Consider the following 25,757-nt stretch of genomic DNA (forward strand, 5'->3'; position numbering starts at 1 on the left):
CCAAACACTTTCCTACAGTGTTACCTCAACATTTTGACCTTCCCAAGGATTCCTTTGTTTCCAAGTACATCACCTAATCTTAGAATGATTTTTCTTAAGAAAAAAAAATAAAATAAAAAACAATAGCCCTGGTTGGTGTAATTCAGTGGATTGAGTGCAGGTGGCTGGTTCAATTTTTCAGTCAGGGCACATAACTAGGTTGTGGCTGGGTCCTCAGCAGGGGACACATGAGAGACAACCACACACTGATGTTCCCTTCCCTCTCCTTTTCCCTCCCTTTCCCTCTCTCTAAAAATAAATAAATAAAATCTTTAAAAAAAACCCCTACAAAACCTGATAGAGGAAAAAGACAAAGAAGAAAGGAGATGACAAACCAGGTAGAATAAGGCTTTGATATTATATGCCATTGTCCCTAAGAATTTTGCCTGTGCTGTGGATGTGGTAATCCAGCTTAGACAACTCATCTCTCCTGACTCTGTGGGAAAGAAGCACTGAGAAATCCTTATCCAGCCCCAAGCTTTACTTTTCAGAAGGATGGAAACTATGTGACACTCAAGGGAGGGGGACAGATCAGAAGTCGCTGGCACTCAAGTTAGAAGAGTACAGATGATTAGAAAATTAAAGAATATTTGCATTGGCAAGCACCTTAGAGGTTAATTTACTGCAACATATTTTTTGCAGTGCAGGATTCTCCTTCACAGATTCTCTGAGAGGTGGTCCTTTAGCCTCTTCCCAAAGACCTTCAGTAATTGGGATCTTACTTCCTCCAGTCCTCTAGCTGCAAGCCAGAAATCCAGGAAATATAAAAGATTCTTTACATTATTCATATCCAATTAGCCACTAAGCCTTATGTATTTACCTCTTAAATGTCTCTTAAATCTATCCACTGTCCCCCTTCCCACTATCTTAGTTCTGACCTCTCTTGTACCTCTCTTGTACATTCCTTTATGTGGTCCTGCAAGAAGATCCAGTTGCCCAATTACCTACTACCAAATACTTCACCTCTAATCCATCCTCACATGGCAGCCTACAGAGCGGACATTTTAAAACACAAATCTAGGCACTTCCAGTTGAGATGGTCCACTAAGGAAATTCTGTGCTTGCCTTTTCCCACAATCACATTAAAATTACAACTTACAGAACAACCACCCTTGAGAACCACCTGAAATGAACTGAACTCCCATAACTAAAGATGTAAAGAAGCAGCCTCATCAAGACTGGTAGGAGGGCCAGCAATGCAAAACAAGCTGGACCCATACCAATGTGTGGCAGATAAAAATCAGGAGGGGTTATCTTGGCTATGGAGATCCTACAGCCCACACCAGGCTCCCCAGCCCAGAGCACCAGTTCCAGGAACAAGAGTCCCTGAAACATCTGACTGTGAAAACCAGTGGGGACTCTGTCCAGGTGAGAAGGGGAACTTCTGTAGACTAAGATGTCCTCTTCAAGTGCCTGAGTACAGACTCACTCACAAATGCTTGCCCTCAGCTCCAATGAAGGGACAGCACACCAAAAGTGCCAGGGATGGATATACTGAGAGGAACAGAATTACCTGGCTGCAGGGCAAGGGTTGAAGAGGCATCTCTCTAGAAGACTGAAGGGCTGGCAGCCACCATTATTCCTTTGGTGAGGCCTCCCGTGACCTAGCCTGCATGTGCAGGTGGGCACCAAATCTAAGCTTTCCATTAAATGGCAAACACAAGGCAACCCACCCAAAACAGGCAAGGGCCCAAAGCTCTTTTAGTGGCTGTTCCTTCCAAGTGGCTGGCCTTGGCCCATGCTGCATACTTTGCTAAAATCTCTCAAAGGTCCACAAATCCCAAATGAGCACTGGATGGCCTTGGTGTGCCCTGTACCTCTTGCTAAGTGGGCCCAGGCCTGGCTCTAGTTGCAACAGCATAGCCTCTTCCAGGTGTCCCCAAGCCCAACACAGGTGACTACCAACCACAGATCACTTTGTCGCTCCTATCAGGTGGCCTGGGGCCAGACACAGGTACCAACTGACCTGGGACTGCACCAGATCCCCACCCAAAATTCCCCAGAACCAACACATCTGGTAGCTGGCTTTGACCACACCATAACAATACCCAGTTAGCTCCACAAATGCCATACCCAAAGGACACACTCAACAGGCATTAGACCTCACTTAAATAAACTGTGTTCTGTGGGGAAGCACCAGCACAACTTATCTGTTTCAGTCACAACCAGTTCTCACAGACAGTGAGCATGAGGGTAAACCTCACCCATTGACATGCTAACAGCAATCAAGGCTCAACTTCAACAGGAGGGCGCACACAACCCACACAAAGGACACCCCTGGAGCACCCAGCTCAGGTGACTGGGAAGACTAAGCTGCTGGTCCCCACCGGACACCTACTACATAAGACCACCATGCCAAGAATGAAAGGCATAGCAGTTCTATCTAATACATAAAAACAAACAAAATGAGGAGACAAAAAAACACGTCCTAGATGAAAGAAGAAGATCTGTAAAAAAAAAAAAAAACAAAACAACAAAAAAACATGTCCTAGATGAAAGAAGAGGATGAAACTCCAGAAAACCAAAAGATGCAGAAAAAGCATTTGATAAAATACAACATCCAATATGATTACAAAAATAAAACCTCTGAGCAACATGGGGATAGAGGAAGCATACCTCAACTTAATAAAGGCCATGTGTAACAAACTAACATCCTACTTATCCGGGAAAAGCTAAAAGCATTTTCCATAAGACCAGGAATAAGACAAGCATTATCTGCTTCTACTACTTATTCAACAAGCACTGGAAGTCCATAGCCACAACAATCAGATAAGAAATATAAATAAAAGGCATCCAAATTGGATAGGGAGAAGTAAAATTGCTATTATTTGCAGATGACATGATACTATGTATCAAGAACCCTAATGTACCATAAAACTATCAGAACTGGTAAATAAATTCAGTAAAGTAGTAATATACAAAATTAATGTTCAGAAATAGGTTGTATTTTTATACTCCAATAATAAACTACCAGAAAGGGAAATTAAGACAACAATCTCATTTATAATTATTTTAAAAAATAATAAAACACCTAGGAACATTTGAACCAAGGAGGTAAAGGACCTGTGCTGAGAAAATTACAAGACACTGAAGGTACAAATAAATGGAAAAAATATACACCATGTTTATGAGTAGAAAGAATTAACATTGTTAAACTGTCCATACTACACAAAGCAATGTACAGATTCAGTGCTGTCCCTATCAAAATACCAAGAGTATTTGTCAGAAAGCTGGAATGAAAATCCTATTGGAGCCTGAAATTCATCATGTTGTCATTTAAGCCACACTGAATGGTTGTGGTACCACCTGTACCAACCCCTTTTTGCATCCCCATTGTTTTGTTCATGTTGTTACCTCTGGTTAGCACACTCGGTCTTCCCTCTTCAACCAGCTAATTCAGTACAGAAATTATCTCTAGGAAGGCCTCTTTTGACACCTTCACCAATGTATGATAGAAAACCTTCCATGTGTATCTCTGTTACTACTTTTATTATATTATATTAGAATCATCAAGTTCATCACTTTCCCTCCAGATGAATCCCTGAAGGCAGGAACTATGTCACACCCTTGGAATATGTCACAGGACTTGTGGTAGCAGGTGTTCAGTACATGCCAAGAATGCAGCAGGACTTTTTATTATGTGAGTTAAAATCTATAACTAGATTGTCCAACTTTTGCTCCATGGAGCAATATAAACCATCTCTCCAGGGAAATATAGCATTTGGCTAATGTGTGAAAAGGCAAAGTTTAAGTACTATTAATATGACATTTGCACTTACCTAAGTTGCTGTATGTTGCACTACAGGGATTCAAATCCATAGGTTCTGAAATGTCTTCTTTTTCCTCTTCTTTTTCCAGTTCAGGTAGGGGCAATGCTGGTGTGCCACCTCCACCATCTTGTTTCACAACAGTTCTTGGATCCCAAGAAGAAAAATCCTCTGTCACTTCATGGGTCACATGACTGAAACAAATCAGACCACTGATTAAATGTCACTCTGGCATTTAAAAGTCTTGCTAAAATTTAGATTTATGAAAAGGATATGCTTGCCATAAATGAAAATATTTGGCTCTATAATCTAGTAATGGGTCATAAGCTACAACATGCTTGTCTGAATATAAGGCAGTCCCTTCACGAAGGCTCATATTTCTATTTATTTTGGTTCATACATATTGAGAATTCAGTTTGGTAGAGGAGGTATGGTAGGCTCACAGGAAAGTTTGAGAATAGGAGGTAAGGACTGAAACATATTTTTTAAATGTAGGAGGTGGTGATGGTTGTGATAGAGAGAGCTGAATGCTTAACTGGTTATGAGACAAATATACTCTATCTGAGGTGTTCCAGCCAAGATGGAGGTATAAGTAGAAATGCTTCACTTCCTTACACAACCAAAAGAAGGGTAACAACTAATCTAAAAACAATAAACAACAAGCAGTGCCAGAAAATGAAACTGCATGGAACTCCGACAACCTAGGAGTTAAGAAACATTCATCCAGACTGGTAGGAGACTGGCAGTTGAGTGGAGAGGACACACAGCAAGGTGGGGGACCCTGTGGCTAAGATGGGGCTCACTGAAAGGATTTGTGGCAAGGCGGTAGGCTGTGTGGGCAAGGCAGGGCTGGCTGAATGTGAAACTAAAGACTAGAAGCTAGCTGCAAACTACTGTAGGGGTTGCCATAGTGTGAGAAACTCCCAGTCTCACAAGAGAGTTTGTTCTTTGGAAAGCAGGACTAGAGTGGATCAAGCCAGCAGCATTGTTGCCTCTCTGACTCCTCCCCCACAGGCAGTGCCACAGTGCAGCAAAGAGGGTTGCCTCACCCAGTGAATACCTAAGGCCCTGCCTCCTTACAATTTAACAGGTGCATCGAGACAAAGAAATATGGCCTGAATGAGAGAACACATCAAAACTCCAGAAAATGAGCTAAGTGACAAGGAGATAGCCAACCTATCAGATGCATAGTTCAAAACACTGCTAATCAGGATGCTCACAGAAATGGTTGAGTATGGTCACACAATACAGGAAAAAATGAAGGCTATGAAAAGTGAAATAAAGGAAAATGTACAGAGAACAAACAGTGACAGGAAGGAAACCAGGACTCAAATAAATGGTTTGGAACAGAAGGAAGAAATAAACATTCAACCAGAACAGAATGAAGAAACAAGATTTCAAAAACATGAGGAGAGACTGAGGAACTTCCAGGACAACTTGAAACATTTCAACATCCAAATCATAGGGGTGCCAGAAGAAGAGGAAGAGCAAGAAATGGAAAACTCATTTGAAAAAATAATGAAGGAAAACTTCCCCAATCTGGCAAAGAAAACAGACTTCTAGAAAGTCCAGGAGGCCCAGAGAGTCACAAAGAAATTGGACCCAAAGAGGAACATACCAAGGTACATCATCATTAAGTTACCCAAGATTAAAGATAAAGAGAGCATCGTAAAAGCAGCAAGAGGAAAGGAGACACTTACCTACAAAGGAGTGCCCATAAGACTATCAGCTGATTTCTCAAAAGAAACCCTGCAGGCAAGAAGTAGCTGGAAAGAGTATTTGAAGTCATGAAAGGCAAAGACCTACATCCAAGACTACTCTATCCAGCAAAGCTATTACTTAGAATGGAAGGGCAGATAAAGTGCTTCCCAGATAAGGTCAAGTTAAAAGAGTTCTTCATTACCAAGCCCTTATTATATGAAATGTTAGAGACTTATCTAAGAAATAGAAGAAGATCAAAAACTATAAGCAGGCCCTGGCTGGCATAGCTCAGTGGATTGAGCGTGGGCTGTGAACCAAAGGGTAGCCAGTTCGATTCCTAGTCAGGGCACATGCCTGGGTTGTGGGCCAGGTCCCCAGTAGGGGGTGTGTGAGAGGCAACCACACATTGATATTTCTCTCCCTCTCTTTCTCCCTCCCTTCCCCTATCTAAAAGTAAATAAATAAAATCTAAAAAAAAAAAGCAAAACCCAAAACAAAAAACCCCACAAAAGTACCAACAGCAAAAAGACAATAAACTCACAAGTATCAATAACTGATCCTACCTCCCACCCAACTAAGCAAATAACTAGTCAGGAACAATCAGAGAAATAGACATCACATGGAGGGTTTTCAGTGGGGAGGCAGAGGGGAAGAATTGGGGTGGAAAAGGGTACAGGAAATAACAAGCATAAATGGTAGGTACAAAATAGACAGGAGGAGGTTAAGAATAGTATAGGAAGTGTAGAAGCCAAGGAACATATATGTACAACCCATGGACATACACTAAAGGGGGGGAATGCTAGAGGGTTAGGGGGTGCAGGGTGGAGGGAAGATAAAGGGGAAAAATTGGACAAACTGTAATAGCATAATCAATAAAATATACTTTAAAAATAAAAAATAAAAGCATCCATGAAAATTTTAAGAAGACAAGTATACTCAAGTAGTTAGCATATTTGCTATACTATAGTACTATAATACTATAATAAATATCAAATACTTATACCACTTATTTTTCTTTAGTATACAGTATTTACTGTACACTAACATATTTAGTAAAGGACCAGAAATAAAGTTGAGATTGCACTAGTTAAATAAGAAAGTTAAGCCATTGTTTTAGTAGGTAAAAATGAGGCCAGGACAGTCTTGTTCTCAGGAGGACAGAAGCATCAACTGTTTTCTATATGTATGTAAAGGGCACGGCAAATGAAAAAGTGAGTTCTGCATTCTAGTTATTCTTTTTTTTTTTTTTTATAAGCAACATGTTTAATTACTTTGGAAACAAAACCTCCCAAGTAATGCCTGAACCCAAAAGGTACATACAAATGGCCAAAAAGTATTTTAAAATAATAGTTTTCCCCTTATAACATGAGTGCTTTCAGCCAGATAGTAAATTACAAACCATATCAAATCACGTTAAGGCAGGCGACCAGTCTGGTTGCAGGTTTAACTATTCCTGGGACAGTAACCTTGTTGGAGTTTGGACCTCTTCCTCCCAGCTCTCTGGCCACTTGATCCAGGGAGGGGCAGTCCAGGAACTGGCATGTGAGGAGCTGGGCGGTGCTCATCTTGTCAGTGCTTGTCTTGTCACTGCTCGTTCTGCTGGCCCTCTGTGACAGAAGCCGATACGGAACCCTGGCCCTTGTTGACGTCGCTGATGCACACCCACTGCCCATCGACTGACTCCTTCCACAGGGTCACCTGATTATCTCCACCCGAGACGGCCAGGATGTTGGCTGTGATGGACCAGCTCACGTGCCACACAACATCATTGAACTTGTGCAGTAGTTTGGGAGACCATGTATTGTTTGAGGCATCATCACAGGTCCAAATGAACACATGACCATCCTGGGAGCAGCTGGCGATGGTGCTGGTGGGTAAACTAGTGGAAGGGGCCCAGGCCACGTCTCGAACCCAGTCACTGTGTGCTTCCAACTTCTGCTCCTCCTTCCACTGGCTATCCTCTTCTTCCTTCCACAGCTTGATGAGGTTGTCACAGCCGCCGGAGGCAAACTTCTTGATGTAGTTGGGCTTCTGCCCTGATGGCTGGTCTATGAGGCTTCCAGGTACAACAGCAGGGGCCCAGCTGACAGCATTGCAGCCAATAGTGTGAGCATTGTTGATCTTCTTCACGTCCCACTGGCCCTCCCCGGTGTATGTCAGCAAGGAGATGGCCCCATCAGAGCTTCCACAGGCCAGAATTAGGCCGTAGTCATGGGGTGCCCAGCATACAGAGTTTACCGAGGAGTCATGTCCTGTGTGCTCGTGCGTCTTCTCCCAGGTGCCATTTTCCTCTTTCCAGATAATGACTTTCCGGTCATAGGAGCAGGATGCCAGGATATTGCCATACATGGGGTGGGCCCAGGCCACTTGCCACACAGGTCCCTCATGACCCGAGGTCTGCGATGAGGAACCGCCCTCCGTTGCGAACATCAAAGATTTTGACGGACCGGTCTGAGGAGCAGGTTGCCAGGTGGGTGCCATAGTAGTCCATCTGGGCATCGTGCTGCAAAGGGAGGACTGCTCAGGAAGCAATCATGTCCTCATGGGAGGTGTCCACAGTGTTAATTACTGATACCATGGTTGCGGCAGCGGCAGACCCTACCCTCGGACGTGGCAGCTACCAGCGGCGCCACGGACCTAGTTATTCTTATTTATTAAAATGAATCTGAACCATCCTATTTGGCCACATACCAGAATATGGTCATCCATAATGCTTTGTGTTCCCAATCTTGTTTCAGTTCTCTGCCTGCTCATTTGCTTATAGCTATCTCTTCTAATGTTCCCCACTTCCCATTCTGCCTGAACTGGTAATTTGTTGCTACAGAGTATAAGGGGATTGAATGGTCATTAAATATGGGTGGAGAAAACTGGCTTAATTAGAAAATCTCATTGGGCTGGTCAAGGAAATAAATTCCAAAGCAGGCATCTTTAGTGGTTTCTGGGTCCACTGAAAGTATTCCCAGGCTGTTAGAAACTCACCAGCTTTTCTACCTGCTTTTCATTTCTTTCATGGACAAAGAGAAAAAAGGAAAGGAAACAAATATTATTACATGTAATTTTTGGATTTTCAATTAGTAGTGAATCATGGTGACATTTACAAGTTTCTTTAAAAGAGGTACTCTGCTTAGTCATGTGTCATCAAAACATCTGTCACCTGGGGACCTGAAAGAGGAACATCTTCTTACCCATCTTTCGTCATGGAAATTATTAGAAAAATTAATCTTTTAGTTTGCTAGAGATACAACTTCAAAAATATTCTTTCAAAGCTGGGAGAGCCAAAGGTCTCTCTATACTGGGAGTGAACAATGAGCTAGAGGTTGCATTATGGGATGAGGCTCCTGAGGATAGTAGTGAAGTGGGGAGGAATCACTCTACTAGGAACCAACAGGAAGTTTTACATAAAGCAAACCACACATTGTAAAGCATGCTGCATCTTCTCAAAGGACTGCCATTGGGTCATCAACCCTACAGCAGCCCTCCAAACAAAGGTACTTTTCCCTTATATAAATTATCACAAAGTCAATGGAACAAGGGAGCTCTACTTCCAAATGTTAGCATAGACAAAGCAAGTGACACTTCCGAGACCCTCTCAGGCACCACTTAATGTCAAGATTATCTATTACTGAGTAGTTATTAATATGCTTCAACAGAGGAAAAATTATATTGGATGGCAAAAGTTAATATAAGCCATTTATGATTTCAAAGCTATATAAATATATAAAATACATTTTATATATATTTTAAACACATATTTTAAATATAATATATAAGATATAGATGATATATATAAAAATATCACCCCTGTTTTGAGAGGAAACAAACCTCCAGACATTCTGTTCTTATTCTAGAGTCAACTTCAGAGGTTTCTAAAAAGCTGTTTTTAGGCTCCTGGTCTTTGCAGCCTTACTCTTGGCTATTCTTTTTCTTCCCCCAATCTCCTCATTATTACTAAAAGAAAGCTCTCTTTTCCATTTGTCAAAAAGGACTAGTGAAGGCTGGTTCAGAAACCATGACTCTTTCTCCCCACTTGTCTGTTTTCCTCCCAGAGAATAGGCTATTAAAAATGAGCCTTAGTTCCCTGGGCCCGAGTACATGAATCACAAAGCTTTGTGTTGTTAAGGGCTTCTCAAAACAAAAGATGGGTGCCAAAAGACAAGAATTATTAAAGACTCACCTACTGTACCCGCTCATACAATTCCCCATTAAAAGGTATTTTACACAGCCTTCCGGAGTCTGTTTACCATGTTCTAAAGCTCTGATGAATCGCAGTCCCACTGAGTTCTGGAGAATGATGTGTTGGGCAAGATATAAATGGCTCCAATTCTGCACCCTCTGCACCTTGACCTTTACCTTAGGGGTTTGGCCTGGGAACTATGCCAATTACCTTTGAGAAGCTAAGCAGAGTCAAAGCTAGTTTTATTAACTCTTTGAGAACCAGGGCAGTCCAACCTATATTCTACATACATATCATTTTCATAAGCCCATTTAAAATAAGGGCACTGATATATTAATTCTCCAATTGAAGTAACTGTTGATTATGAAAAATCTTTACAAAGAGCGTTGATGAAAGTAAAATCACATGGGTTTGCAAATGGAGCATTTTACAGTGATATAGTGTCTAAAAAAGGAAGAGTTTTAAAATATGTATCAATGACATGGAACATCTTGTCTTGAGGGAAGAATAGCTCTTTCTATGACTGAAATGGTAAAAGGGAGTAGGAAAGGGAAATCTTTTTGAAAGCTCAGGCTTAGATGTGGTAATATGCTGTGACTAAAAAATAAAAAAAGGAGTCGAGAACAGCATCAGAGAAGGGTGACTCACCAATATCTAAGGAAGAGAGTTCAAGGTTATCAAATCTCACACTTTTAATCTATTTGAAGAGGGGATATTCCATTTCTTTCTGTCCTTAAGTATAAGACCCACTACCAAATGTGATATTTCTTAATCCTAATCTTATTTACAGGTCATCAACTTGATTTTGCTATACTTTCCAATTATTGACATTCTCAGATAGAAAAGTGTTGTGTCTACTGATTACTATCTTAGAATCTTCAATTTTCCACTAAGCTTTCTATAACCTTTAAATGAAAACTTCAAACTTCTTGTCCATAAATGAGATTAACCTTAAACTCAGATCTGATGAGTTCTTGCTAATATGTTTAACATAGTCTGGTCAAACAAAGGTAGCTCTTAACTGGTATGAATAAAGTAGCTAGGTCTTGGAATGGAGAAGACTGGCAACCATGTGCAACATTTTGAATAGATGTTAATTTTCAAACAATGCACAGTTTCACTTTTTCTTTTTTAATAGATGTGAATAGCAAAAGTGTCTTGAAGGTACCAGATAGCAAGACAGCAAAGGAGATAAAACACAGGCCACTGTAAATCACTGTTACCTTCATAATGTAGGAGGGTGCAGCCAGGGGGCCCTCAAAAGAAGGATTTGTAATGGGGTCCAGAACTCAAGGTGTCCAGGAAATATTAGAAAGATACATAGGATGTCCTCAACCTCCACCACAGGTGTGAGTTGGGGGAAGGGACACATGGAGCAGGGCCACTGAGAGCTGTTTTGCATACAACAGCTTTGCAGCTACCTCTGGTGTGGTCACTTAGCACATCTATAACCTTTAACTAGTTGCACAGATATGTTAAAAAGCTGTGGCCATGCTCTGAGCCAGGGGGATGGAAGGAACTTCCCCCCAAGATGTAACTGGGAGGCAACTTCCCCTAGTTACAGAACCTGTGTGAGAGCTTGGAGATGATTGGCTCCACGACATGGGGCTACCCCTGCCCAGACTCATGATGGCAGCCCAGTAAAGCTGGAAGGATATGGGAGTGCTGGCAAGTGTAGCCTATTGTGGGAGGAGTGGAAATGGGGCTACAGAGGAAGACTGGTGCGGGAATTTAAACCCAGACTCAGCAGCCATTGAAGAGAGGGCCATACAGCTGTGGCAGTGAGGAGAACCATGCTCTTTTGGCAGAGTGGGGACCCCCCCCCCCCCACCGCAGCCATGAGAAGAATCACCATGAGGCTTTAGGAGAGAATCACCACGTGGCTTCAGCAGAGATCCTGGTGACACAGCTGATGGTGCTGGGAAGCAAGGGAAGCCCCCCAGCCGAGCTCGGATTACTGGGATGAACTGGGGGCTGCCTGAGCCATGGACTTCTATTTCTTTTTCTGAGATACGGTACCCCAGACTGGGAAAAGGGGGGGAGGGAGGACTACATGTGTTTGTGGGTGTTTTAAGGGACTTTGACGAAGACATTAAGTCATTAGTCTTAGTATGTATAATTTGAATAAATAACTCCTTTCCTTTTCACCAATGTCTAACATGGAGAGCTATAATTCTCTGGCAAAGGGAAAGGTGAAAGGGGACCCTAAGAGAAGAGGGGATCAATTCGGTAGCATTGTGGGACCCTCTCCCCTGGTGGCCAATCAGGGAAAATCATGGAAGACCACATATGCAATAGTTTTAAAGTAATACAACTACTTGTACATGCGTAGTAAAGCCCACCAAAACTAGCCAGGAAGGATCCACCCTATAAGAATAGAATCCCTCCAGCCCCTGAGGTCAGTCTCTGCTTGGAGTTGGCCTGCTCCCATGTTCTCTGCTATAAACTCTGGGTGTTCGGTTCAATTCTTTGTCCTGATCACCAAGAACCTGATTATCTGTGCCCACCTGTGACAATAATACTAAGAAAATTTAGTTTTAAAGTTCTATGAAATACAAAGCCAGAATGGCTTCTGTGAAAATGAACAGAAAAGATAAATTAAAGTTGGAAAAAAAAGCAATAAAATAAGGATGACCTTCTCAATAACAGAGGTACAGAAGGAGTTTATAAAATCACTCTTTCAGCTTTGGTTAATTTCTAAAGAATGAGGTGAGATGCTGATGTGTTATTTCCTGAAAAATCAAGATATTATTAGAAGAACATGCACACAAGCCTCTCCAACAGGACTGACTTATGAAGGATATGGATCCTGGACTTTTTCCACATGTTCAGAAGCACTAGAAAAGTACACCACCACACCTTTTCCCAATTTCCTCTTATGTCCCTCAATTGCCTGTCTGACCGTTGAGAAAGAGGAGAGAGATGCTGACATATGATTATGATCACTCAACTCTCCAAAACCACTGTGAACTCACAGAGGGAATGGGGATGAGGAGGAAATGGGGACTAAACCTGCTGGGAACCTACTCTTACTTCAAGTTGCACACTTTTCTAATTAATTCACAAAAACACCTCAAGAGGTAGATTTTACAGATGCATAACCTGAGACTGAAAGAAGTAAAATGAATCGCCTAACATTACACAAGTACTTAGGTGGTAGAGTCAAGATCTGAATTTGATACTGTCCATCTCTTAACATCTGTGCTCTTTCTATTGCAACAGTACCATAAGGCAAGCTTGGTTTATTATAAAAACTCAACAATAAGTGCTAGATTATGAAAATGAAGAAGTACTTTGAAAACAATAAAGCTATTATGAAAATGTGAGATAACGATTACAGATGTGTTCTATTTTTGAAAAATCCTAAATGAACTCAGACCCTATTGTAAAAGGATTTATTTAAATAAGAGATATTCTAGCATAGGAAGACTGTTTGGCTTCCTGATAATAATCAGATATTTGCCTTTCTGAAAGTAACCACAACCACTCTCTCTCCATCTGCCGAGTGCTAGGTACTAAGATTAAATATGTATCTCCTAACAATAACATTCCCAAGTAATTTGTTATCCCCAAATAGCAAATAAAAATGGCACCAAAACTTACATAGTGCTTACTTATTATGTGCCTATTGTAATCCCTAATTCCTAAAAGTAGTAGTATTGACATTTTAGACCAAATAATTCTGTTGTGGAAGGCTGTCCTGTATAGTAGGATCACACTAGCACCTCTTGCCTCTACCCAGTAAAAGTGTTGGAATCACTCCCAGCTTCCTCAGCTGTGACACCAATAGACTGTCTTCACCTGGTCAAATATGCCCTGAGAAGCAAAACCCACCCCCCACTGCTCTACTTTCTAAACCTGCTACATAAATTCTTTTAAGTTTCACAACAACCTAATAGGGAGGTTATTATCTCTGTCTTATAAATGAAGAAAATGATAGCCTAGAGTGTTAAGGCATTTGAATCATGTAACACAGCTAGTAACTGTTGGAGCAGAGATTCAAAGCCAGCAGTTCAGTTCTGTAGTCTGTGCTCTAAACAGATACACTATTCTGCCTCTCTGTTTTTAGATGAGGAAACTAAGAAGCAGGGCTCATGTGAACTTGTCCAAAATGACACAGCTAGTAAGTTGGTAAAAGCAGGATTCAAATGTAGGTCTGAGTGACTTCAAAGTATATATATTCTAAAATATTATGCCAATTGTTATCAGATTTTAATGTACCTAAGAATTACTGTGGGAGTTTGTTAAAGATGCAGACTTGTGCCTCGTACCTCCAGGGACTGATTTTATAGGTTTGGGGTATGGCCCAGGAATCTGCATGTATTCAAACACCAAAGTGTAGTGCTAGGGCTACACTCTGAGAAACTATTTTTCACTGCCTCCTTCCCCTAGAGAGAAAAGAATAATAAATATATAAAGGACCAATGTATAAAAAGTGAGTAAAAAGTTTAAGGAAAGGACCACCATTGCTCAGAAGTGATAAAGAGGGAAAAAGGAAAATAATTGAAGTAGCCACAAATGAGAGATAACGGGCTATTTAAATAAGGTGTTTTGGGATCAATCTTTACCTTCTGAGTTTTATTCTTGGAATACAATTATATAAATTCACAAAATGTTAGAAAATGAGGGTTTGGTCTAGTATGACATTTATGAATTTTATTAGAAGCCCTGGCTGGCTGGAGACCACTCTAAGAGTAAGAAACAGAAGTCTTCCCACATGCAGTACTATCTCAGGTTTTTGTATCAAGGCAGACCCTATGCCTGAAAAAGGTGCCACGAGAGGGACCAGAGTACCTGTACCAGAGCATATTGCGAAAGGATCTATTTAAATATGAGATGCTCTAGTATAGGAAGACTGACAGGGGACTCTTCCTAAAATACCACTTTTGCTTTGCTGTTCCTCTGCTGTTCCATCATCCAGAGATCCTTGTGACCACTTGCACGTCTTCAAGATCCATCACAATGAGGCTGCAAAGTGCATCTGCATACTTCTTCCTAACTTTCTGAGATACAGTTCTTCAGCTTCTGACAAGCCAATGGATTTCTATATCACACTTCCCTGTCCCATGGACACACCACATTCAACATCTTTGCTGTGTGTATTTTCTCTTTCTGGAGTTGCCTCCCTTCTTTTTTCTATCTATTCCAAACGCCAGCCTTTATAGGCTATTTGAGTCTCATATTACCCAAGATGTCTTACTGTCCACAGGCGTTCTTCCTTTTGTGAACACCCATGGCAGATGTTACAACATTTATATGTGGAAGTCCTGACCCCTAGTGTAGCTGTACTTGGATATGGGGACTCTAGGAAACAATTAAGATTCAATGAAATCAGAAGGACGGGGTCCTGATCAGACAGAATTTGTCATACGAATAGACACCAGAGAGCTTGGTCTTCTGGCTTTTACTCTGTCTCTCTTCCACCTTCCCTCTTTGAATACATTCACTGAGGAAAGTGAAGACACAGTGAAAAGGCAGCCATCTGCAAGATGGAGTCCTCACCAGAAACTGAGTCAGCTGGAACCTTGATCTTGGACTTCTGGCCTCCACAACTGTAAGAAAATAAATTTCTGTTGTTTAAGCTACCCCACTTGTGGTATTTTGTTATAGCAGCCCAATCTGACTCACACAGCTGGGACTGAGAATTATAGGTGGGGTCTGGGCAGCACCTGGGCAGGTAGAGAACACCACCAAGATCTGTACCCAGACTCCCCAGAGAAAAATTTCTGTACCACCATGGAGAATAGAACTAGGACAGATTACAAAGTGGAGCATCTAAGGATTGGGATGGGAAACTCCTTCCTCACTAGGAAGTCAGAGGAACAGGACACTGTCCTGGATGCAGAGTGAAGTTTTATCCATGTGCCAATGAGGCAGGAGATAGGAGGGAGGAAACTCTGGGGGTGCCCCATGGCTAAGATAAAAGGACATCGATACAGGACAGAGACTTCATTCTTAGATGGGTTGTTCTCATTTTCTGGAAAAACTCTGAATCATGGTGACTCATGAATGCACCTGCGCAGATGATACATGATCCCTGCTTCATTGTAATAAATTCACATTGTGCAACCCCCCCCTTTTCCAGTGGCCAATCAAGGAAAATCATGGGAGACCACATCCGTGGTAGCTTTAAAGTAATACAACTCCTTATACATGTGCGATAAAAGCCTGCCAAAACTAGCCAGGAAAGTTCTACCCTGTAAGAATAGAATCCCTCCAGAACCTGAGGTCAGCCTCTGCTTGGAGTTGGCCTGCTCTCATGTTCTGTAGAGTGTACTATCACTTAATAAATCTGCTCTCTCTCTTTCTGCTATAAATGCTCTTGTGTGTTTGGTTCAATTCTTTGTCTGTGATCACCAAGACCCTGATTACCTGTGCCCACCTGCACCACCAGCAGCACAGAAAGGTCAATGCCTGATTACTGAGACTACAGTCGTCCCTCGCTATATCACAGTTCACTTATTGTGGCTTCACTGTATCTCGTTTTTGTGTTTTGTTTTGTTTTTTTTAAATCTAATTCTGTATCGTGGAGTTTTCGCTATATCATGGGATTTTGCGGTACTGTACTTCACTGGTGAGTACCCATATAGAAGTTTATATGTTGTTAAAATTACGTAGGTTTAAGAGTGTAGAAAGTGTTTAAGAGCATATGAAGTGTTTATAAGAGTGTGGGAAAGGTTAATAAGAGAGCGGGAAAGGTTTATAGGAGTGTGGGAAGGGTTTATATAAATAATAAAATAAATATAACACCTCTACTTCTGTTACAGGGTGCAGCCAAGAGGGGGACCCCAAATAGGCATTTGAAATGGGGTCCAGAACTTAAGGTGTCCAGGAAATTTTAAGATGTCTCCATCCCCCACCCCAGGGTGTGGGTTGGGGGAAGGGATAAATGGAGCAGGGCCATTGAGAGCATTGCATAGCAACAGCCTTGCAGCTAACCTCTGGCATGGTCATTTAACATATCTATAGCCTTTGGCTGGTTGCATAGATAGGTTAAGTAGCTGTGATCAGCTCTAAGACAGGGGAACAGAAGTAACTTCCCCACCTAGATGTAACTGAGGGGGGGGGGGGCAGGTCCCCTGCATTACAGCGCCTGCGTGGGAGCTCAGGGAGGGTTGGCTCCAGGACATGGGGCCACGCCTGCCCAGACTCATGATGGCAGCCCAGTAAAGCTGGAAGGATACGAGTTCCGGCTGTGAAGCCGAGTGTGGGAGGAGTTGGAAATGAGGCTGCAGAGGAAGAATGGCTGCGGGGACTTAAAACCCAGATTTGGCGGCCATTGAAAAGAGAGAACCATGCTGCTTTAGAGAAGAGAATCATGCTGCTTTAAGAGAGAGAACCACGCGCAGCCCTGAGGAGGGTAGACTCCTGCAGCCCTGAGAGAGAGAGGAGAACCACGGCAGCCCTAGAGGGGAGAACCATGCTGCTTTAGGAAGGAGAGAGCCACGCGGCCTGGCAGAGTGGGGCCCCCACAGCTTTAGAAGGGGGAACCACCACCTGGTTTTAGCAGAGATCCCGGCGACTCAGCCAAGGGTGCCAGGAACCCAGGGAGGTCTCCCAGTCGAGATGGAGTTCTAACTGGGAAGAACCAGAGGACTGCCTAAGCCATGGACTTCTATTTCCTTTCTTGAGATACGGTACTCTGGACTGGGCAAAGGGGGAAGGAAGGAAGGACTGTGTGTTTGTGGGTGTTTTTAGGGACTTTAGGATTTTTGATAGACATTGGGTCACTACTTTAAGTTAGTATAGCATTAAATAAACATTTCCTTTCCTTTTCACAAATCTCTGGCATTGAGAGACGTCTTTCCTCTGGCAGCGGACATAACGGACCCGGGGCCTTCTTTCAATAATAGTGTATCATCCCAGGCCCCCCCTTGTTGTGTTCTGTAACACTTCAAGGATTTTCACCTGTTTCGGGGGCCTCTGGAATGTAACTACTGAGATAGGTGAAGGATCACTGTACTTCGCTCCCAGATAACTAAGAGTTGGGGGTGAGGAGCTGATCAGTATGTGCTACTATCAACATTTCATTCCTTGTAGGCAAGCCTTTCTCCCTGCTATTAACAGATCATTATTACAGAGGCACCAGAGAAAATAAACTGCTTGTCCTGGAATTAACATTTAAATAGCACCTGATGACTCTAATCAATATCCTCCTCCAGTTATGTTAACTAATCACTGACTGAAACTGATTGCCTAGGCCCAGAAATTACAGTCAATTTCAATTTAAGTTCTTCCACCAGTACTACTCTGTCCCTGTCTCCCTTTATTCTTCTGTAAAATAGGTGTAGTGATATTTACAGAAGTATGTATTAATTAGGAAATTCACATAAAGTGCTTTGAAGAGCATGAACAACTATGCCAATGTTGAGTATTTAAGACTGCTTGACAGGTCCATGAATTAGCATACATTGTTATGGCACTTACTGGTCACATGCCTGCTTGTGCTCAGGCTGACTTTATAAAAGACATAAACCAACAGACTCAACAATCACAACCAAGAATGCAACAAAAATCACTGCAGGGCCAAATATCTCTGAAGTCAGGGTCTGGCTTTGCCACCTGATTGCAGAGTAGCAATGAGAATGTCCACGAGCCTCTATAACAGGATGCAGCCAAGGGGGGGGGGGGGGGGTTCAAATAGGGATTTGGAATGGGGCCCGGTACTCAGGGTGTCCAGGAAATATTAGAAAGACATGTAAAATGTCCTTACTCCTTCCCCCTTCAGGTGTGGGGTGGGGGAAGGGACAAATGGAGCAGGGCCATTGAGAGCTGTTTTGCACAGCAACAGCTTTGCAGCTAACCTCTGGTGTGGTCATTTAACACGTCTATAACCTTTAACTGGTTGCATAGATATGTTAAATAGCTCTGGCCATGCTCTGAGCCAGGGGAATGGAAGTCAATTCCCCACCTAGATGTAACTGGGGGGCAGATCCCCCAAGTTACAGCGCCTGCATGAGAGCTTGGAGAAGATTGGCTCCATGACATGGGGCCACACCTGCCCAGATTCACGATGGCAGCCCAGTAAAGCTGGGAGTATGTGAGAGTACTGCCAAGTATAGCCAATTGTGGGAGAAGTCACAAATGGGATGCAGAGGAGGACTGGCATGGGGATTTAAACCCAGACACAGCAGCTATTAGAAGGAGAACCATGCTGTTTTGGCATAGTGGAGACTCCCGCAGCCACTGTGCAGACAGGACCATGTGGCTGCGGCAGTGCAGAGAGAGGACCACTTGGCTGTGGCATTGCAGAGAACCATGCAGCTATGGCAATACAAAGGAGAACCACGCGGCTTTGCCAGAGTGGGGACCCCTGCAGCTTTAGAAGGAGGAACCATTATTCGGCTTTAGCAGAGATCCCGGTGACACAGCTGATGGTGCCGGGAACCCAGGGAGGCCTCCCAGCCAAGCACAGATTACTGGGAAGAACTGGGGGCTTCCTGAGCCATGGACTTCTATTTCTTTTCCTGAGATATGGTACCCCAGACTGGGCAAAGGGGAGAAGGAAGGACTGTGTGTGTTTGTGGGTGTTTTAAGGGACTTTGAGATTTTGATGAAGACATTAGGTCACTACTTTACGTTTGTACAGCATTAAATAAACATTTCCTTTCCTTTTCACAAATCTCTGGCATTGAGAGATGTCTTTCATATAAGGTGGCGGACATAACGAACTTGGGGGGTTCCTTTCGGTAATAGTATATCGCCCTTGGTCCCCCTTTGTGTTCTGTAACACCTCTCCATTTCTCTATTTCCTATAAGAAAGATGCACTCTCATGGATATTGGGACAACTGAGATAATGTGGAAGTGTGTTAAGAATTACAGAGTAAGATACTCGTATTTAACTTCAGGTTCATTAGACAGACAAAGGAAACAATACTGGCCCAATAAGTTGGGGTAGTCTCAGTTTGAGTTTTCACTTTAGAATATATTCATTATGAGACTCAAAATAAACCAGCTTACTTCTCTGGAATTTTATCACCTCTCAAAAGGTAAAGGAACATAAAACTGTCTGAAGATCACCCCGTCGTGGTATACATTAACAAAGTGATTCTGTATCATTCTATGATTAATAAGAAGTGAAACAATTATAAACATTCTCTAAAACAGGGTTATTAAGAAGTTTAATAGTAAGGACTTTATGAAGTTATCTAAACTTTAAGAACAATGTCAGCAAATGTAGATGTGATCTTTATAATGGCAATAGTCCAGAAGTTTCTTTATAGCAAAGAACATGTGAACAGGAGAGCAAGCAGCAACTTTCAGCTTCTTTCTCCATTTTTTCTTTACGAGAAATAGGAATTTGATCTTCACAAATTAGTTTTGTCCTAAGCATGAAAAAATGACTTTGATAGGGTTCTCTTAGTAGAGATAATGCAAATTAAGATATAACTGGAAAATAATCATTTAAAATATTTAGGTTTCTAACTTTCCAGAGAGAAGAACATCACATTTCATCACAGTCTAGGAAGTGTTTGGACCCTCTCTTCCCATACTATATGTGTATACGCAATGTATATAAACGGCCAAAGACACTGGTTACGTTAGAGAGTAGCAAATTTATCTAGTGTTTGGTTAGAATGACTAAAGGCCAATAGCATGCCTGACAATCACAGACAAATCAGCTATTATAGCTTAGTTAAGGGATCAGCAAAGTTTTTCTGTTAAGGGACAAAAAGTAAATATTTTAGGCTTTACAGGCATATGGTATCTGTTGCAACTACCCAGTTCTGTTGATATAATGAAAAAGAAGCCACAGACAGCATGTAAAAGAATCAGTGTGGCTGTTTTCCAATATGGCAGGTTGGACTTGGCCTGCAATCCATAGTTTGCCAAACATGGAATGGATTTGAGGGCTCTGAGGATTGACTCCTTGAATACTGAGAATTCAGCTTAGTTCTAAGGACTAAGAATATCAAAAGGTCTTGGAAAGGTAAAGGAAGGCTTATACAGATGAACAGCATTCCTAAGGGAACAAAATCATGCCAAATGTAATTTGCCTGTCCAAAACAGAAACTGGCTGAGGTTTGGACACAAATCCAGCCATGTGAGGCATAACTGGATGCCTGAGATGTTTCTGAGAGTCCTTACATTGTATCCAGAAGTACATGATGGGGTGGGTCTTGGCTAATTAAGAACACAAGTTGAGAGCTGGTAGAATTAGAAAGGCTAGCCAAAGTTCAAGGGGCCATTCAGATGATAAATAATATCCTTAACTTTGGCCGGGAGTGTTAAAAAAGTTACTTTGGGTGCATTATAGTTATTGTCTTAGTCACTGACTAAGTTTTCTAACCAATTAAAAAAAATTTTAACCAGTGCTTGCTTCAGCAGCACATATACTAAAATCAGAACAATACAGAGAAGATTAGCACAGCCCCTGTGCAAGGATGATATGCAAATTCCTGAGGCATTCCATATTTTTTCAACAAAACAAACAAACAAACAAAATATAACCAAAGACACTGAAATTGAGAACAGGCTGACAGTGACCAGAGGACAGACAATTTCAGGGGAAAAGGGTGAAGGGTTTGCAGGAACAAGTATAAAGGACATATGGACAACAACAGGGCAGGAGGTGGAAATGGGAGGGGGGTGGGGAAGGCTGGGGGGTTGGGGTGGGGGGGCAAAGGCAGAAAACTATACCTCAACAACAATAAAAAAATTTTAACTGCATTTTTAAGGATATGTATGTGCTTGGCAAAAGATATTGGCTGCCAATTATAAAATAAATATGATTTTAGTCAACCATCAAGAGTTTACCACCACAATTTACTGGAAGGACTACTAAATAGTATATACTTCAGGGAAAAGTAACTGCATCCAGAAGGGAGGGGTGATATGAAGAAGAAATAGTAAAAGAAGTAATAAACATATGAATAAATCTAAAATAAAAAAGGATGATGCAATGGGAACTAACTGAGGGTGGGAAGAGTTTCCTAAGATAGGATAGTAAGTGAGGAATTTTCTGAGGGGGTAACATTTAAACAAAGAGCTAAAAGGACTGGGTGAGGTGGCAGCTGGTGGAGTGGGTAGTCCCACATCTGCATGCATATAAATCAGGAGGAACAACTGGGGAGCAAGACAGACCGTGCAACCCAAGATTCCAGAGTGTGGAAATAAGGCCTCAAAACCTGACTGAAAAAACCTTTGGGGTTGAGGTAGTGGGAGAAACTCCCAGCCTCACAAGAGAGTTTGTTGGAGAGACCCACATGGTTCTAGAACATCTACAAAACTATCCACCTGGGAACCAGCACCAAAGGGCCCAATTACCTTGTGGGTAATGGAGGAAGTGACCAGAAGCCAGCCAGGAGCTGAACAAGCCACACTTTCCCCCCTCGGACCACTCCCCCCACACAGCACCATAAGCGGCAATGCGTGTGTTGTCTCACCCTGGTGAACACCAAAGGCTCTGCCCCTTTCTACATAACAGATGTGCCCAGACAAAAAAATAAAAAACAAGCCTAAATGAAAGAACAGACCAAAGCTCTAGAAAAAATACAACTAAGTGACGAAGAGATAGCCAGCCTATCAGACGCACAGTTCAAAACACTGGTAATCAGGATGTTCACAGAATTGATTGAGTATGGTCACAAAATAGAGGATAAAGTGAAGGCTGTGAAAAGTGAAATAAAGGAAAATGTACAGGGAACAAACAGTGACAGGAAAGAAACTGAAGCTCAAATCAATGGTTTGGACCAGAAGGAACAAATAAACATTCAACCAGAACAGAATGAAGAAACAAGAATTAAAAAAAAATGAGGAGAGGCTTAGGAACCTCTGGGACAGCTTTAAACGTTCCAACATCTGAATCATTGAGGTGCCAGAAGAGGAAGAGCAAGAAGTGGAAAACTTATTTGAACAAATAATAAAGGAGAACTTCCCTAATCTGGCAAAGGAAACAGACCTCTGAGAAGTCCAGGAAGCCCAGCAAGTCCCAAAGAAGTTGGACCCAAGGAAGCACACACCAAGGCACATCATATTTACTTTAGCCAAGATTAAAGATAAGGAGACAATCTTAAAAGCAGCAGGAGAAAAGGAGACACTTACCTACAAAGGAGTGCCCATAAGACTATCAACTGATTTCTCAAAAAGAAAAAAAAACCTTGCAAACAAGAAAGGGCTGGAAAGAAGTATTCCAAGTCATGAAAGGCAAGGACCTACATCCCAGACTGCTCTATCCAGCAAAGCTTTCATTTAGAATGGAAGGGTAGATAAAGTGCTTCCAAGACAAGGTCAAGTTAAAAGAGTTCATCATCACCAAGCCTTTATTATATGAAATGTTAAAGGGGCTTACCTAAGAAAAAGAGGGAGATCAAGAATATGAAATGTAAGGTGACAATAGCTCACAACTACAAGCAACCGAACATAAAAAAAAAAAACAAAACAAAAAAACAAAAACAGGAACAAACTGGGCAAAGGACTGGAGTGGGAGTGGAGTCACAGAGACGGAGATCACATGGAGAGTTGTCAGTGGGGAGGAAGAGGGAAGCAATGGCATGGGAGGTGTAGAAGCCAAAGAACTTATATGTGCTACCCATGGACATGAACTAAAGCGGGGAATGTGGATGGGATGGGGTGTGCAAGGTGGAGGGGAGTAGGGGGTGGGAAGTGGGACAGCTATGATAGTGTAATCAATAAAATATATTAAAAAAAGAGAAATATTGAGGCTTAAGGAGGATCTACATAATGCCAATGACTGTGATGTCAAAAATTTGAATCAGGAAACTAGTTTCCTAACCTAAAACGGAGACAGCAGCATGTCTCAAGAAACAGACTCTTGCAGACTTATAACCTCTGAGATGTCAGATACCATGGTGTGCCACTCTGCATCGAATGTAGACCTGGCATTCAATGAACAGGGCTAAGAACATAATGGAACACTCGACAACAAATCCACTGCTGGAAATTTTGTGAATCTACTTCATCCAAAAAATGCAGAGAAGCTCCAAGTGAACACTGCTGATCTTGGAAATGCAAGCTGGGTGCATAAACATTTCACTGAAGATATTCAAATATGGCAGTATTGGCTTCTTAGAAGTTCTAATAAGACCTGGCTATAGTACCCCTGCTGACTGGCATCTGGGGCATGGCATGCATGGCCTTTGAACTGGCCACAGGTGACTATTTGTTTGAACCTTATTCAGGGGAAGAGTACACTCAAGATGAAGATCACATTGCATTGATCATAGAACTTGTGGGGAAGGTGTCTTATAAGCTCACTGTGGCAGGAAAATATTCCAAGGAGTTTTTCACCAAAAAAGGTCACCTCAAACACACCAGGAAGCTGAAATCCTGAGGCCTTTTTGAGGTTCTAGTAGAAAAGGATGAGTGGTCTCAGGAAGAGCCATCTACCTGATTTTTACTGCCTCTGTTGGAGCTGAAACTTGAGAAGGCAACCCCTGCCTCAGCTCGTCTCCAGTACCCCTAGTTCAACTCCTAAGCCCCAGCACTAGGCAGCAGAGATCAAGTGCTGAGCCTCCACCCTTCCACCTCACCCCTTCAAGCATTTCTCCCTTCCCTTTTCAGGATGAAGCTCTTCCTTCAAGGGTTTCTAGGGTTTGTTTGCTTGTTTTTTAATCTACCATGTTCACCTGGGTCTGCTAACTTGACCTTGTGGAGATTCCCCCACAGTCATTGGGCATCCTAGGTAAATCTGGCCTTCACTGGGCTTTGCCAAACACTAATGGACTAAAATGTGGAACAGCCTCTTGCCCTGTACCCTGTCTTTCTATTAGGACATCCTTTAAATCATAAGCAGCCATTTCAAAAAGAGCAATGAAGATGTATAAGCTCACCCTTTTAATCACTGACTCTAAGGGTTAAATTATCTAGTGCATATCCTACTGCCAGCATAAGGATGAGAAGGGGGAAGGGGAATACTTTTCTGCACAGCATAGATATTTAAACATGCTGTATCTGGGCTGCATCATTGTCCTGGATTGTTTCTGTTCTCTATGTTCACATTTTTTTTCCTGTGACTTTTAAGCTATTATCTTCTTTTAAACAAGCTGTCTAAACACCAAATTTGGGTACCATTTTATCACTGTTCAAAACACTGTCATGTTCTTTTCATCCTTTAATAACGCTAAGAGTCTTGAAACTTCACTCTGATTTTTGATAGATACAAAAACAGAACCACTGACTAGTAATTTCTTCAGAACCACAGATGTTTCACAAACACTCCTTTCTTATGTGTCCCTATTACCCTAACAGCAGAGTTATTCTGATTGGCTCTTTGGGGTTTTTTTGGCTTTATTTTTTTTTTAATCCCTGGCTAGCACTTGACTCATTTCACTTGTGTTTACTGCCTCATAACTAAAGAATTCAAGATGACAGCCCTGGCTGGTGTAGCTACGTGGATTGAGCGCAAGCCTGTGAACCAAAGCATCACTGGTTTGATTCCCAGTCAAGGCACATGCCTGGGTTGCAGGCCATATCCCCAGTATGGGGTGTACTAGAGGCAACCACACATTGATATTTCTCTCCCTCTCTTTCTATCTCCCTTCTCCATCTCCCTAAAATAAAAAAAAATAAAATCTTTAAAAAAAATCGTTTCGAGTACATAAAATGTTCACAATGATTTAAAAAAGAAAAGAAAAGAAAGAATTCAAGATGACTCCAGAAAGGAGATCTGGACTTCTGAGATTTCTCATCTAAGAAAAAAAAAATGCCCTAGAGTTGATTTTTTCTGTAACAGTCCCCAACTTTTATTTACAGCTTTTACTCTGCCTTCCAAAATTTAGCTTTGAAGCGGTCTCCCTTTGTGGCTTTGCCTTTTTCATTTTCTCAGAGGCTTCAGGTCTTAAATGAAATCCAGGATAAAAGTAGCAAGAGGAGACATGGGATGGCACTTTTTTCATTATTTTGAGGGGGGTATTGGTTCATTGCTTTTGGTTGGTACATTTAAGATTAGCCATTCTCTGCTGCTATATGCTTGTATAATGGAAGTTTTTAACTGAAATTCTGAGATGATTGAGATGTACTTGAAGCTTTTCTTTTTCTTCTTTTTTTTAAATGAGAAAATTCTTTATGAATTTTATCTTAGGATGAGTCTCTCTCAGACTTGCCCTAGGCTACA

At 41.9% G+C, this 25,757-nt stretch overlaps 2 protein-coding genes and 1 non-coding gene across 5 annotated transcripts in view; 1 reads left to right on the forward strand and 2 right to left on the reverse strand.

The window, feature by feature from the left end:
• The window catches only part of PEAK1 (pseudopodium enriched atypical kinase 1), a 182,542-nt gene that overhangs the window by 59,424 nt on the left and 97,361 nt on the right, over positions 1 to 25,757 (reverse strand). For 2 of the 3 annotated variants that reach the window (XM_036027580.1, XM_036027579.1), the window contains one exon: positions 3,819 to 4,018. In XM_036027580.1, coding sequence (XP_035883473.1) covers positions 3,819 to 4,018 — 200 coding nt within the window. The remainder of the gene's footprint in view (positions 1 to 3,818; positions 4,019 to 25,757) is intronic. The other variant, XM_036027581.1, reaches the window with a different exon arrangement.
• LOC114489679 (protein SEC13 homolog) lies at positions 6,743 to 8,140 on the reverse strand. Its single transcript, XM_036027587.1, is given in 2 exon segments — positions 6,743 to 7,899; positions 7,901 to 8,140. Coding segments are annotated over 2 exon segments (993 nt in total). The 5' UTR covers positions 8,086 to 8,140; the 3' UTR covers positions 6,743 to 7,091.
• On the forward strand, positions 20,995 to 21,101 carry LOC114489699. The gene has a single exon (XR_003683871.1). It is a non-coding gene; the product is annotated as a U6 spliceosomal RNA (small nuclear RNA).

Source organism: Phyllostomus discolor, chromosome 1 (genome assembly GCF_004126475.2).
Source record: "Phyllostomus discolor isolate MPI-MPIP mPhyDis1 chromosome 1, mPhyDis1.pri.v3, whole genome shotgun sequence".
Taxonomy (NCBI): Eukaryota; Metazoa; Chordata; class Mammalia; order Chiroptera; family Phyllostomidae; genus Phyllostomus; species Phyllostomus discolor.